The following is a 15,826-nucleotide window of genomic DNA, read 5'->3' as shown; positions in this document are numbered from 1 at the left end:
ACCGCAAGGGTCCTACCTCGTCGGTGGAATGAGAGTCCAGCTAAAGTAAGGCATTTTTCCTGTAATCCTCCTCCACAATCATCGCCTCAAAGCCAACGCGGACGGTGTTGATTTGCTTGTGATTCAAATGGTCCCACAGCTAACCATGTTCCAGCTGTGTGCTTTGCCCTCCATCGAAGACACCAAATCAAAAGTTCCAGCTACAATAATCACCTACACTCCGCGTAACCCAAAACACCTGACGTGGTGAGGCCCATTACCTAATCACATGGCCAATTGGGCCCTAATCCAGCCTGTTTAATTGCCACACAATAGTAGCCTTCCCTATTTTGTTTGTTTTTGCATGGCCCCACCCAGATGTCCACCCTTCTCTAGCCGTTATGCCTTGTTCTACATCTTAACTTGCCTACTTATATGCACTTAACTTCACTCTCTTTAGCCACAAATCACACTCTCTCCCCTCTTCCATTTACCATCTCTTCTATTCTACAGATTCTTGATTCTTGATTATTTGAAGCAATGGATAGGAAGATTGTATTTTTAGTGTCATTTTTGTGCATTGTAGTGGCCAGTGTCACAGGTCAGACACCTGCGGCTGCACCAGCCAAAGCACCAGTTGGTGCTAAGGCTACTACACCACCAGCTGCTGCTCCCACAAAGCCTAAAACTCCTGCCCCTGCTACTGCACCTGCCTCAGCTCCACCCACAGCTGTTTCTACTCCTCCAGCAGCTGCACCAGCCACTGCTCCTACTACCCCTGTTGTTACTCCACCTGTATCAGCACCACCAGCTAAAACACCAGCTAGTTCTCCACCAGCTGCAGTGCCTGTGAGTTCACCACCACCAGCGGTTACACCGGTACAATCTCCACCAGCACCAGCTCCGGTGGCAGCGACACCACCAGCTGCTTCTGCTCCACCTGCTCCAGTTCCAGTTTCAGCATCTTCTCCAGCACCTTCTCCTGATATGATGAGCCCACCTGCACCTCCTACTGAAGCTCCTGGACCTAGCATGGATTCCGACTCTCCCAGTCCATCTCTCAACGATGAGGTACATAATCTCATTAAAATATCTTTCTTTTTAGTAGTTTAATTTATCTTCTTTTACAGTCTAATTAAGATACGCTCGATCGCTAATGTTCTTCCAGATCTAGTAATATATTCAATCAACTTATTCATTTTTCTAGTATTAGCTTATCTGCATTCTCGTAATTCGGGGCGTCTTTCGTTATATAATATGAGACCCATATGCTTACTTGCGCGGAGCGAGGATTTAGAGAATAGCGGGCGTAAATTTGCATTCAATTAAAATTTGACTTGTATACTAATATATTACTATTTTTTAAAGCCAAATTTTTACCGAGAACTTTATTGGTGCCCGTTACCCTTATTAACATAGATAGTCCTCTGTGAATAGGACTTACACTAGTATTGTAATATGTATAGAATTTAACAGGTAGGAGAATTCATCTTTAAATACATATGGTTTTCGTTCTTCACTAAACTAGTAGATGTAGTTGATTTTTAGGTGATCGATCGGGATTGGGCACATATTGGTCCATTAGGGAGCATTTACATTTAACACACTTGCACATTGACATTCTCATTAACTGTGTGTCTATTAATTCGCGTATTGGGCACCGAGACGCACAATAGCATATGGTGTCGGTGGAATTTTGTTAATAATGCATATAGTTATTAGCTTATTAATTAGCTCACTGCACGGAGACAGCCAAAGATTCTTCTGATCTTCTTTAATTGTAGTGTTCTGACCAAACAGTAATAGTTTCGAGAAAGGACACTCATTGGTCGCTAAGCACGAGGCAGCAGTGGTTAAGTCTTGTAAATGCACATGCACACGAAACCTGTGCCATGTTACTTTAATCTTCCTGATCTGCATTTGCATTATTAAAAAGGATAATATAATACTCATTTGATAATTGATATACTGACTTTATTACATTAAAGTTTCTCCATTTCTAAAAATTGTTACCGTTTACAGGAATAAATATATGTTTTGGATCTGGTTCTTCAATTATTAAAGATAAATTAAATATTAATCTAATATATTATGGATCTAATGCAGAGCGGAGCAGAGAAATTGAAGATGCTTGGAAGCTTGGTAGCTGGATGGGCTGTGATGAGCTGGTTCTTGTTCTAAGGATCGTGGCTCTGTTTTTTTTTTCTTTTTCTGAAACATATTTTGTCCAGTATTTTATCATTTTGATGTTGACATATAATTTATCCTTTTGTTAGTTCTGGTGCTTTATGGTCACGGGGTCCTCATTTGGATCCTTTTAGAGATTTGGCCACATTGGCTCCTTTTTTATATTCTTTCGTGGAGTGTAAGGGTAGAGATTGTACTATGTCTTCACTACTTTTACTCCTTTTGGACGCTCTTCTTTACCTCCCACTTTCTTCTATTATATAAATTTCATTTGTTTATTTGCCTATTTCTGATCTCATCATTTACCTCTGCGTTATTAATGGACTGTTCAACTTGAACATGATTCTGCTGCGTTAATTAACCGTTGCCAAGTCCTAACGTTACGGTTTTCCATATGTCAAATTTGATCATTGAAGTAGAAATAGTAGTGAACCCTAGTAGTAGTAATAATTTCAGATTCTCAGTCACTCGAGTGTAGTTATCTAGTGACAACGCGTAAATTTGTGAACGAGTCGAAGCAATTTTAAAATTATCTCCGAGTCATTGTAATTTGAATCAGTTTAAGGAACAAAGAAAAGTAACTTGTTGATTACATAACTAATAAAATCTTAATAATCATTTAACCAGAAACGTCTCTTGTACGTATCATCAACTTTATCATGTAGGTGACGGGAAATATAAGGCTTCAAACAAAAACCCTTTACATTCGGTGTAGGTAAGGATATCAGTCGGTACACTTCATGCAAAAGTCTTTCTTATATACATTAAATTACTCTTCAAGTCACCAATTCTCTCTCTTTACACGTTCTGTAAAAGAGAACAGTGAACAATAAAGAAGTCAAATGACTGAAATAACAAAAAATCAAAGAACAGCACCACTAACATGGAGAGCAAGGATTTAAGGGGCTTGGACTATGTAATAACATAGCTTGCTAGTTGGATTTCAACCGAGAAATCTACCAAGGGATTTCTCTTTAACTCCTCTCCATTTTTATTCTCTTTATTTCTCCACGTTCCTACTTAGATGGAAGATATATGACATAGTTTAAAATTAATGGCTCAGATTTAATTAAACAAAAACAAGGTCCTAATCATGGTTAGAAAACAGATATTCAATATATTTGCTTTAAAAATTGGGGATCTTTTGCAAATACCCACCCACCATAAATTATTTACCGTCCCCTACCCATATAGTTTCCCCCTACCCATTTTTTTTAATGCCCAACCCTTCCAACCAAATAAAGTACTAAGCTACTAAAACCAAGCCAAGCCAAGCCAATTCATGTCAAGCCAAACAAAGTCAAGTCAAGCCAATTCAATTCAAACCAAGCCAAATCAAGATATGTTAAGCCAAATGGGTAACAAAAGTGGGATGGGTAGGTAGGTTGGGTAATTAGTTTTAATTAGGTAGGTATATATTGTAACTAATTTTCAAATGGGTAGAAAAGAATAATTAATTTAAGCTCAATGAATATTTTGCATAAATTGCTCTTAAAATTTTGGGTAAGCCCACAATTCTATTTCTAGCTACAGAATCATTCATAAATATAAACAGGAATGATACTTTAAATATTTTTTATAACTAGGTGCCTTTTAATTATGCTAATTTATATATTATACCAACAATTGATAATGCTCAGTTGAGCTATTGTAATAACCCTTTAGAACGGCAAGAAAACTAAGATTATCTTAGCCACCAATATTCTTATTAAGTAAATTACGACGAAAGTATAGTAAGAAGAACAAGGATAATATAATAAGGGCTGAACATACTAAGGAAAAAGGAAAACACTGCAATAAACCAATTAAAGATTAACTCAAAATAAATAAAAACTACATATCCCTAATAACACAATAAAACAAGGAGCAAAAAAATGAAATTATGGAAGTTCAGAAACGTGAAAAAAAAAAAACAACTATGGAAACAGTGACATGGAAATATTTGTCAATAAGTTAAATATTAACCATGGTTAGGGCCTTGATTTTGGTTAATCAGATCTCAACCTTTAATTCTTAACCATGACATGTGGTTCTCATCCAAGCAGGAACTTGGGGAAATGTAAAGAATAAGAAATTTTTCATTGCATTCTTTTTGCTTCCCACTATTCTTATCCTTTCTTCTCTTCTAATTCCGTTCAAATAAAGATTTAATTCCTACTTTTCCAGACTGAAGAAATGAGAAGAAAGACAGGTGCAAAGAATGAGAGTTCTTGTGATCCGTTTTCAGTCTCGATGAAGGGATAAGTTTCCCAAACATCTGGCCCTCAAATCAAACAGTCAAGAAATTAAAATGCGTAAAAATGTTGAAAGAGAAATATACATAACAAACTACACAAAGATAATTCTCTTTTTCACTAAGTTTTGTTGTGCATCATTTATAAACAAGCTAAGTTGCCTCACAAATGAATACAATTTTGTAGGTAAATTTAACAGCCCAATTGCAAACTAAGCCTCTCCAGCAATTCATTTACTCCACATGTTTTTTGTTACCCTTCTCTTTTTGCGTCATTGACCAAAGTTTCCTCATCTTTATTCATCAGTGACCAAATCCACTAAAGCATGAAATGTAATTACAGGACGCTCTGCTGATGAACTCCAACACACACAACATAGTAGTCTAAGCCGAGACGTACTAAAATGTGCTATTGATTTTCCTTGTTAGAAGGTAAAATGTAACCATTGATCAATGATACAGATATATCCAATTGCTCCTCACACCTAGTAGAACCTAATATTGAAGCTCAGACTAAAAGGGCACAAACAACGTGATCTCAGCTTTCTGCTAATAACATTATCAATTCTCTATGCTGGTGATACTCTTGTTTTTTACAAACCAATTGGGGAAGGTAATTCCCCGTAAAATGAGGTATACAATAAAAGCAACGTATCCACCCGTAAATGCAAATACAACAGATGTAAACAACACCCCACTGACTGCAGAAGATAAGGAGTCCATCAAAAGATAGCCATTAATCAGTATCACCAGCGCAGCCACAAGCCATGATATCACCTAAACAGAAACAAAAGAAATAAGATGTAAGCAGTATGAGAACCATCAAGCATGCAAGAATAAGATCAAAGTGAGGGGGCGCAAGGAGGTTCACCCGAATCCCCTTTGCCGAAAAATTACACTGTATATATAAGGCAAAATCTGTTTTTTACCTCTATATATTAAGTTTTGAATCCCCTTGGCATTTCCCAAAAGCATAACTTAGTGGTCAGGGGTTCAAAACCTATTCCCACTAGCTACAGTCTCTTTTAATTTTTTAACTTTTTTCTTTTTTGAACCCCTGACGAACTATGTCTAATGAAACATGTGAGAGTATCATATGCCCCAGGCATAGATTAATATTTTATCTCTTATTCTGAAAGCTGATAAAATGAATAGGCAAGGGCTGCCAATCTGCATAACTATGCCTATAGCAATTTCTTTGAATTTATTCGTTCAATAGAATCAAGAGGTCAAGACAGGATAAAATGCAGGAGATTTCTTCTTCCCGGACAAGTAAAAATCTAAAATGATGTGAATCAGACAAATACCACGTCGTACTACACTTTGCTGATACACTATAAAGTTAGCGAAAAGGCAGTACACACAAATAACAGAAAGAAGAAGGCCACACAATCAACAAAATGTACCAGCAGATTAGTCAAGGTCAAAGAGTATTTTGGATTTCATATAAACTGTGAGAGAACTGCATCCTTTTAAATGAGAATGGGAGAGTGGGAAAAAAGGCTTATCTCTAATTTCAATCCTTGTCCCTGCATCTAGATTACAATCCCATTTAACACTAAAGCTTAATAAATAACACTCCTTATCTTTTAAGAATATCCCTCAAAAACAATTATATAAGTTATTGATCCCCACCTGTCGTAAAAATGATGACTTTTTATGAAATGATATTTCTCATTTTGTGGATAAACTCCAAATTAAAGACGAAAAGAATAAGAAATAGATCTAATGCTGGCTCGTGAAAGCAGTTCACTGGAGCAAAACTTTTGAAGATAAGAACATACCTTTAGAGTAGAGCCAATTTTGAAAACACCCATGATTTCTTCTTTGGATACAAGACAAAGAAGGGGGATCAGGGCAAAAGGGATTTGAACAGACTGAAGAACATTAAGCCACTCGTTGAGAACATCTAATGACTTCTCAGAGGTGTCAAAAGCAAGAGCAACGATCAGAGTTGGGATGATAGCACAACTTCTTGTTATTAACGCTCTCTGCCATTTTTTCAACCTCATGTGCAGAAAACCTCCCATAATAAATTGCCCAGCATAAGTGCCAGTTATAGTGCTACTCTGTCCAGCAGCCAACAATCCAATAGCCCAGATATAAAGGATGGGGAACACTCCTCCGCCATACTTTTCCTGAAGGTATTGACCTGCATTTTCTAGGCCAATGCTATTGGCTATTTCACTACCATAAAATGACTTTGCGAACACTGTTGTGACAAACAGATTGATAATGAATGAAATTGCCAAAGCAGCTGTCGACTCTATGGAGTAGTATTTGAGTGCTTCTCGAACTCTTCCAACCCTATGGTGGTCAATCTCTCTGGACTGCACTAGAGCAGAATGCAGAAACACATTGTGAGGCATGATAACACACCCTACAATTCCCACTGCCTGCTTTATTGTCTTGGAGCTCAGTTTTGGAACCACAATACCTGCAGGACAATTGATCAGGAGATGTTAAGGCCATGCAAACAACTGATTTATCATTTAGACAGTTAAAAGTGGCAAATCTTAATTTTACAGTTATTCTTTGTGATGAATTTTCTCACCAACAAGAAGTTCAACTCCATTAGGTTTTGTTTCTCCAAACATCCATGCAAATGAGACTGCCATAACTGCAATAAGGACGGCAAAGAGTGCTTCCAGCTTTCGCACACCATAGTTCTCAAGAAATAAGAATATAAAGCTGCATAAAAAAAGGGTTGAATCATAAAGGCGGGTCTTGAGCTCAATAGGCAATTATTCAGTCGTGGAGGAATGACACATGCTTCCCAAGTCAGTTTAACATAGAATTAATCCTGGATGAAGACGATAATTAAAAAAAGTCAACCATTTAACTATATTTCAATCCAAGCTAATTGCATCGTCGATATGTATCCTCTTTATCCATTTCACGGACCATTACAAAAATTAATTGAGAATACTATACTCGTATAGTGGTGTTGTGAAGGGTTGAAGCTTCTTATGTATCACTATTTTATTATTTGACCTGGCAAAAGTATAACCATTTCTTATCCTTCTTCACCTGCTTCTCCAATAAATATATTTAGGAATAAACAAGTAGCCGCGAGAAGTAACAGAAAAATATGTTAAACAGAAGCTGAGAAGAATTATTCTTGTATTAACAGTATGTTATAACTAAAGGCAGTTATGAAGTTAAAGATCAAAGCTTTCAAATGTCCAAAACAATGTAATTCATAATAAAACATAGCTCCAATTTCTAAAAGGGAGACGAGAGGGAAAAAGAAGATACCAATCAAGAGCGGTAATGACAACACCAGACCAGAGAGGCAAGAATCCTCGACTCAAAATCTTTATAGCAATAGCACTGCCAATAACCTCTTGAATATCAGCCCCAATTAAAGCCAATTCAGCCATGATCCATAAAAGCAACCTAGCCCATGTAGGATATTCATCCCTACACAACTCAGCCAAATGTCTAGAGGTGGCCACTCCCAAACGAGCCGATAAAAGCTGAACAAGTAGCCCAATAGCCGTAGCCCAAAAGAGTAGCCATAACAGAGAGTACCCAGCGATTGCACCCGCCTGAAGATCTCCTTCAAGGTTTCCCGGATCCAAAAACGCTATGCTCATTAAAAAACCCGGCCCAGTAAAAAGCCATAGCTTTTTCCAAGAAAAAGGAGGAGCTTCGGTGAAATCTTCACCGTCGTGTTCGTCGACTCCGATGATATGAACTTTGTCGGAGTAGTCATACGCTGTTTCTTCCTCGTTGGAATCGAGTAATCGGTTGGCTAGCAATTGTTGCTGTTCGTCATCGTGTGGAGGCATTTAGAAGAGAAATCTGTAAAGAGGATATTAGCGGTTAAAAGGTACAGGTGAGTTCGGTTTGTGCGAAGTGATGTTGTTTTATAGTGGAGGCTTTGGATCTTTTTCTGGTTTTTCTTTTCAGACGATAAGACGAATGATTTTTGAAAACTACCATTACGCTACCGCTTTCTATTTGCACCCCAATTTCCTTTCTCCTTTTATTTTGTTTTTCCTTTTTTCCACTTTGAAATGAGTATGAATTTAGCTAAAAAATAAAATACAATGTAAAGCCAAAAGTATAGCAACTATAATTGGAATTATGTTTATTTATCGATGTTATATTTATAATCTTGGATTTATCAATGTCTTCTTAGTTTAGTAAGCGGTAAAGGATACAACCCCTAGTTTTGGAAAATCTTTTTTCTGGTTATTTGAATGAAATAAGTCCGCTTAAAATAGATATAATTGAAATTTTTCTTAATTTGAGATAGAAGCATAAGAGATCGATTGACTTTTTCTTATTTAGTGATGAGGGGAAGAACAGGGAGAGTCTGACATTGTGAAACTAAGACTAAATTGTTTTTCACTTTTTCCTATCTCTTGGACGATAATTATTTTGAAGGTTTTATATTTATTTTACTGTAATTTTGAATATTTGAATTTTTTCTTTGAAAAATAAATAACGGATATTCCAAATTAACACAAAAAATTAAATACTTTGATCCTTCCCATTACCTTTTTGGTGCAAATGCAGTAAAGTTTTTCTGTGTTTTATATTTTTTATGAATCTATATGTATAGGGTAAAATATGGTATGTTAAGTAATTGTATAAGAGAGTTACACGTGAAGCCGAAGGCAGAGGATAGCTAAATCCGAAGACAACTGTTTCATTTATTACCGAAAAAGAATAATGATCATAAATATGCAATAAATGCCTGTCACTATAGCATTTAATGAAGAATATTCTACAGTATTTAGTACATTGGCCGTTACAAAAAATTTATCATTCATGCCTGCCGTTACACATTCTTTAATAGCCCTCATATTAAAGAAGGACATAATCCTAGGACCTTATTCCCTAGATGCAACTATAAATAATGAGCTCTGTTATCATTGTAAAAGGGACGCATTTTCTAGCATACTTACGCTACAATATATTAAAAGCTTTATACAACTTTATCCTCTCGCCTTTTGATTTCATCGATGTTGTGCCCGGAAGCCCTGCTCCCGAAACTACGGTTTCTGCTATTTCATTTTCATATTAAGGCTAAATATTGCATATTTATTCAATTCTTTTATTATTTCAGGATCGAATTAATTCACTTGTCTAGAAAGTACGTATAAATTCAACTGTATCGTTTTACGGGCAAATAGTTTGGCGTCCATCGTGGGGCCTAGAAAATCGTGTAATTAAGTTGATCCTTGTCTTTTTTACTAACATGTTTTGATTATATGTTCTTAGCAAAAATTACAGAAAATGGCAAATAATGGTGTTAACAATACACACAATCTTGAGGGACTTCGGACTCTCATAAACATATTATCACCTATGCAACGGTGGTGAAGGGGAACGATTTTAGCTCCCCACGAGATTGAATCTGTTTTGCTGAAGAAATTCGAGGAGACACTCACGAGGGGAGCCTTGACGTGGTATTCGCTTCTTCCCGAGCATTCCATAGATTCCTTTGAGATGCTCGCGGATTCTTTTATTAAGGCCCATGTTGGACCAGAAAGGTGCAGGCCCGAAAGGCCGACATATTCAGAATCGCACAAGGAGAGTCCGAGTTGCTACGGGAATTCGTCACCCGATTCCAAAAGGAAAAAATATTGCTCCCGGTTGTTCCTCATGAATGGGCGGCTAAAGCATTCACCAAGGGTTTGAATCCGAAAAGTTCTGATGCTTCCTCGAAATTGAAGGAAAGCTTGCTTGAGTTCCAAGCGACGAGTTAGGCGGATGTTCACAATAGGTATAAGTCCAAGATAAGGATTCAAGATGATTAGATTGGCTTCCCGGCGTCGGCTAAAGGTCGGGAGAAGAATAAAGAAAAATCAAAAGATGATTTGGCCACAGATTGACGATCTTCGAGGGGCCAGTTTTTCCCTACGAATCGGCCGAATGAAGCGGTAGAGGTTTCCGGTCGGCAGACAGATTCGTTACTGACAAAAGAACTGATTGCGATCGGAGCAACAAATCATTGCAGGACAAAGAAACGTCAGGTTCTCGAGATCCTTCCTATCTCGGGCTATCAAAATACAACTTCAACGTCAGTGTAGTAAAGTTGTTATCGGCTATGAGGAACATTAAAGAAGCACGATTCCCAAAGCCGATGAGGTCCGATCCCAGCCAGAGGGACCCTAATTTGTGGTGCGAATACCACATGACTAATGGCCAACGGACTGGGGACTGCCGACATCTGCGTAAAGAGGTGGCGACATTATTAAAAAATGGCCATCTTAGGGAATTCTTAAGTGGCCGGGCCAAGAAAAATTATGGTCGTAACCGTGATAACGCGGAGCCCTAAAAATAAGAGAAGACCCCCCGCGCCAGACGATCAACATGATCTTCGGGGGAACGAGATTAATGGGGTTACCTTCTCGGCAGCAAAAAAGAAGAAGGTAACAGTAACCCACGGCAAAAGGCTCCGGGAAGTCGCTAAGGACGACATCACTTTCATGAAGGAAGACGCAGACGGATTGTTGCTATCGCATATCGACGCATTGGTAATTTCTTTAAATGTGATTTTAAAATCAAACGTGTTCTGGTGGATCCAGGAAGTTCGACCAATATCATACAATGGAGGGTATTGGAGCAAGCCAAGCTTACCGGAAGCATCATTTCGGCCACAAAACTCCTCACCGGATTGAACCTCGCAAGCGTAACGACCCGAAGAGAGATCCTACTGCCCACAAATACCGAGGGAGTGATGAAGACAACCCTTTTCGAGGTTGTGTACCATGATATGGGTTACAACATTATTCTGGGAAGACCGTGGTTGCACGATATGAGTGTCGTACCATCAACATATCACTAGTTGCTGAAATTCCCAACTTCCGAATGGATTAAACAGATAAAAGGCAACCAACCGGCGGCAAGGAAGATGAATGCAATTTCGGTCTCCAGTAGCAAAGGGAAGGAGCATGCAGCATAGCAATTATAAGAACCGATGCCTGCTCCCAAATCAAGTGAAGTTAACTAGGGGGAAGAAGTGTCAGAATCTTATTAGGTGCCAAGATACTTTCAGGTACCAGAAGAGAGGGACGCAACGAAGTCCCAGCGGAAGAGCTCGAAAGTATTTTTTTTTTTTTGAAAAAACTTGATCAAACACTTTAACTTTAAAAAAATAAGCGTTTTAAAAATAAATAAATAAATATATATAATTGGAGAAGCTTGTCCAAAGAGGCTATAAGTCTTGTGGAAACATTATTCTGTATTTATACTAAGGAGAGATAGTAACTAGAGTCGATGTGCACCTAAATAAGTGCAGACACCACATTATTTACTGCACCATTCTATAACGTCTTTTATTAATAGCGAGTGACCGTAAACTAGCCAAATAGCATATATTCCTCCCATTCCTTGAAAGGAACGTTGGCTTTTTGTCAAGATCATCCTCCAATAATATGTCCCTGTCTCATTGCAAAAATCGAATCTTGATTTGGTGTGCCAGAAGCAGAAATTAACGTGGCATTAATAAAGAGGGTAGACATGGGTAAATAAGTGGGCACGGGGATAAAAAAAAGGAAACCACGGCGAAGCCGAGTCTGGCGTCGCCAAGTGCGTGCGTGTGCCGCAACGAGCAATCGTGTGTCATTGTAGTGGTACCTCAAGCCTCTCCGCTTCCGTTACGCGACAAAACTCCCACACTCACCATTCTGATTTTTCCTTTGTCTTTTAACCACCTAACAGTCTCCCTGGTTAAGAATTGGGTTTCACGTTGTTAATTGGTTTTTATTAGAGATTCTCTGAGCACGAATCATAGAGATTGTGAACAAGCTAAAGTGCTCAGCAAGCAACAGTATCGTTTTCGAAAAAAGAAGAAAAGAAACAATTTTTTAACAATACTGCCAGTGCAAGGCATGAAAAGCACTGCAGCATTCACTCCTAGATTTTCTGAATCCGTTAGTTTAATATATGTGTATGTCATGATCCTAGGCTCCTAGCTAATGCTGGTCCCTGACGCTTTTCACAAGTAATTATCACGTCGACGTGATAACGTACACCTTCTAATTTTTCAAATGTGAGTGGAATAAATGGAATATGTTAGAATTACTAATATATTATCGTCGTGTTAATTTCACCGGTGGTCAGGTCATTCAATTAAATGTTAATTTCACAAAAATCACTTAACTTTTATTTGTCACTTTAAAGTAACTCAACTTATAGATTATAAATTTAAAGTTATTTTGGTGGTTTTTCCAACTTATTCACATGAAAAATCTGACATGGCAATATAGGATCATTTTTAAAATGCCACATCAACTTATAAGGACCATTTTTATTATTTTATCCCATATCAACCCTTCCTCTTATTTAGGAGTCCCTATTTACCGACCCATTGCCCATTAACCCATTGTGTTATATAAATCAAATCCCAACCGATTACCAACTTTTCACTTCTCCTTCTCTATTCCATTGTGCTATCTACTTTTATCATTAAATATATTTCATTAAAAGTGGTTAATTTTGACAGTTAGAATCCTTTGCTCAATTTGAAATAGTCAATACAGGAGCACAATATGTAACTAATAAAAGGCATTTGCGAAAATGCTATTTCTTTAATGTCAAAATACTTAATAAAAAAAAGCTTAATAAGCAACACTCACAATTAAAATGCATAATAGAGCATGCTTAGTTTGTCTAAGGAAAGACAAGTAAGAATTAGAACCCAGGGCATCTTTTGGTTTGAATGGATGGGGTTCGTTTTATATTGACCCAGCTATTTGTATAATGGGTCACGGTTCAGATGATTTCACCATATATCAAAAAATTGAGTTCTTATAAGCTGATGTGGCATTTTTAAAAAGCCATTACCAGAATTTATGTTGCCATGTCAGATTTTTTATGAATATATGTGGGAGAAACCATCAAAATAACTTTAAAGTTACAATCTATAAGTTGAGTTATTTTAAAGTGACAAATAAAAATTGAGTGACTTTTGTGAAATTAATACTTAGTTGGATGACCACCATTGAAATTAACTCTATTGTCGTCACGTGAAATTTACTAACTAATGATGTAGACAATAACACTTTCAATATACAACAAAGTAGTAGGACTTCTACAATTAGTGATATTGGCTCTCGTTATAAAGTTTGGAATTAATCCAACCTCACATAGGTCATTTTGGTCTTATTATTACTAGATACACATTCGTGAGTAATTGCGTCGTCTTTGTAAGGGTTTGTATGTAAGGACTTATATAAGTTAACAAGATGTATTTTTTCACGAAGTGAGATATCTTTTCAAAAAAGGCACTATTTCAATCGTCATTGTGATATATAATTATTTAGATTTATTCAACGAATTAATAATCACTGAGACCACAATAGTCGTAAAAATTAACTATCTGCTACAACAATGTCTCTAACGTTATAGAAGAATCTTAATTCCACTAGTTTTATATATGAATTAAACAAAACTAGAAAGTTGTTATTATTCCATCCAAATATTCTTTTCTCACTACGCTTCACGTACGAGTCATGCCTGCTTCCTCTAATAATGTTCTAATTTGCTGGCAGCTGCGTGGTTCTTTTTTGTTCATCGTCTTTTCAGTTGTACTTCATGTTCCTTTCCAAGTTGCGCCATTGAAAAATAAGAATATTTCAGTTTGAAATTTTGTAGTTGAAAGTTAATACTAATAGTTAATACCGCTCAATTGAAGTGTTAGCATCCACCTTTCCTCTGCTTTTTTCCTTTGTTTTTCCATCTTTTTCTTTGGTGTGAGTGCGCTCTAAAGCATTATATTCCTGTTTCTTGTCTAATCAGTATAGGCAAATGCTTAGCCAGCAGCTTTCTTCTCGTGTGATGTTCATCTTCTCCTGTAAATTTAATAAGAAACTAAAAACTAGGTACGTAACAGTTTGCCTCATCGTACGTCTCTCTAAAGTTTATATTATCTTGTTTACAAACTTGTTTTATTAGGTAAAATATAATTAATTGCTAGCTGAGATACCGAGTCAAGAGATTGGGTTACTGTCAAATTAAGCGATGCAGTATGAGAATTTGGCCTAATTCTTAGAGAGATGAAGAAGAGAAGAGGAAATTGACGGAGTATTCTATATTTTCACCACCGCAAAATGAGAGCTGATACACAGTTATATACAAGTCAGTTATGTTAGCTCACATCTCACACGTGCACATCACGTGCTCTAACTAACCGACTTTGCAACTAACTTCTGGACAGCTCACTAACATCTAAGACTAACTATCACTGCTAAGTTGCATTCGACCACTGCTCAGCTGCACTCCTCATTGCTCATTACTTTGCATCTTCCATAATTCCCCCTCAAGCTTGAGGGTGAAAGACATCGAACACTCCTAGCTTGGAAAGAAGGAGATGATGTTGGCTGACTCCAAGACCATTAGTTAAGAGGTCTGCAATCAGAGATTGTGTAGCAAGATACTTGGTTTGAATGAGACATTCCTTTACTTTTCTCAGACAAAATGACAATCAATGTCTATATGCTTGGTGCGCTCACGAAATGTGGGATTTGCTGCAATTTGGATGGGTGCTTTGCTATCACAATGAAGTTGGATTGGTCTGGAGATAGGCACACCTAAATCTTGTAACAAACCAACCAACCACACAACTTCTGCCACACAAGATGCCATGCTACGATATTCAGCTTCTGCTGAGCTTCGACTAACTGTGTGTTGTTTTTTCGACTTCCATGAGATCAAGGAGTCACCTAGTTTAATGACAAATCATGTGACTGAGCGCCTGGTATTAGGACAAGCTGCCCAACCCCCCCCCCCCAGAGTCGCAATAGGCTGTTAAGTGAGTAGATGAGGCCTAGCTTAGAAATACCCCTAAACCAGGGCAACCTTTGATGTACCTTACCACCCTCAATGTCGCTTCCCAGTGTGACCTCTTTGGCTGCTACATGAACTGACTGAGTACTTGAATTGTGAAAAAAATATCTGGGCGTGTGATGGTAAGATAAATCAGTTTTCCCACCAATTTTTAATAACTGCATATATCTTTTAGCAGAGGATCATCAATGTCACCTGTTAATTTGTCAAATTCAATAGTGGTTAGTCTAGTATTGGCTTCAAGTGGTGTTGTGGCTGGCTTTGCATCACTCGGTCCAATATCAGAAACTAGTTCTAAGGCATACTTCCTCTGATTGAGAAGTATCCCTTGCTTTGATCTCAACACTTCAATACCCAAGAAATACTTAAGTTCTCCAAGATCCTTGACCTTGAAATTGTTGTGTAAGATCTGCTTTGCCTCATCAATGAGGTCCTTGTTACTCCCAGGGATAAGTAGGTCATCAACATAGACTAAAATGATCACAATACACCATTTTTCCTGTTTAGTGAACAGAGAATGATCATGAGGACTTTGACAGCACCCAGCTTCCATTAGAACAATAGTTAGCTTGATATTTCATTGCCTCGATGCTTGTTTGAGTCCATATAGAGACTTTAAAA

The 15,826-nt window shown here is 37.5% G+C and overlaps 2 protein-coding genes across 2 annotated transcripts; one reads left to right on the top strand and one right to left on the bottom strand.

Annotated features, from left to right (window-relative positions):
• Positions 1-431: 431 nt before the first annotated feature.
• LOC107779301 (uncharacterized) lies at positions 432-2,452 on the top strand. Its single transcript, XM_016599701.2, has 2 exons — positions 432-1,050; positions 2,086-2,452. The coding sequence occupies exons 1-2, from the start codon at positions 520-522 to the stop codon at positions 2,158-2,160; spliced, it is 606 nt and encodes a 201-aa protein (XP_016455187.2). The 5' UTR covers positions 432-519; the 3' UTR covers positions 2,161-2,452.
• Positions 2,453-4,960: 2,508 nt separating this feature from the next.
• Positions 4,961-8,193, bottom strand: LOC107779295 (metal transporter Nramp3-like). Its single transcript, NM_001325280.1, is given in 4 exon segments — positions 4,961-5,176; positions 6,184-6,836; positions 6,954-7,090; positions 7,658-8,193. Coding segments are annotated over 4 exon segments (1,542 nt in total).
• Between the last annotated feature and the right edge of the window lie 7,633 nt (positions 8,194-15,826).

This window comes from Nicotiana tabacum, chromosome 17 (genome assembly GCF_000715075.1).
Source record: "Nicotiana tabacum cultivar K326 chromosome 17, ASM71507v2, whole genome shotgun sequence".
NCBI classification, from domain to species: Eukaryota; Viridiplantae; Streptophyta; class Magnoliopsida; order Solanales; family Solanaceae; genus Nicotiana; species Nicotiana tabacum.
Note: the sequence above shows the minus strand (reverse complement) of the source record. Positions and strands in the feature narration are given on the sequence as shown.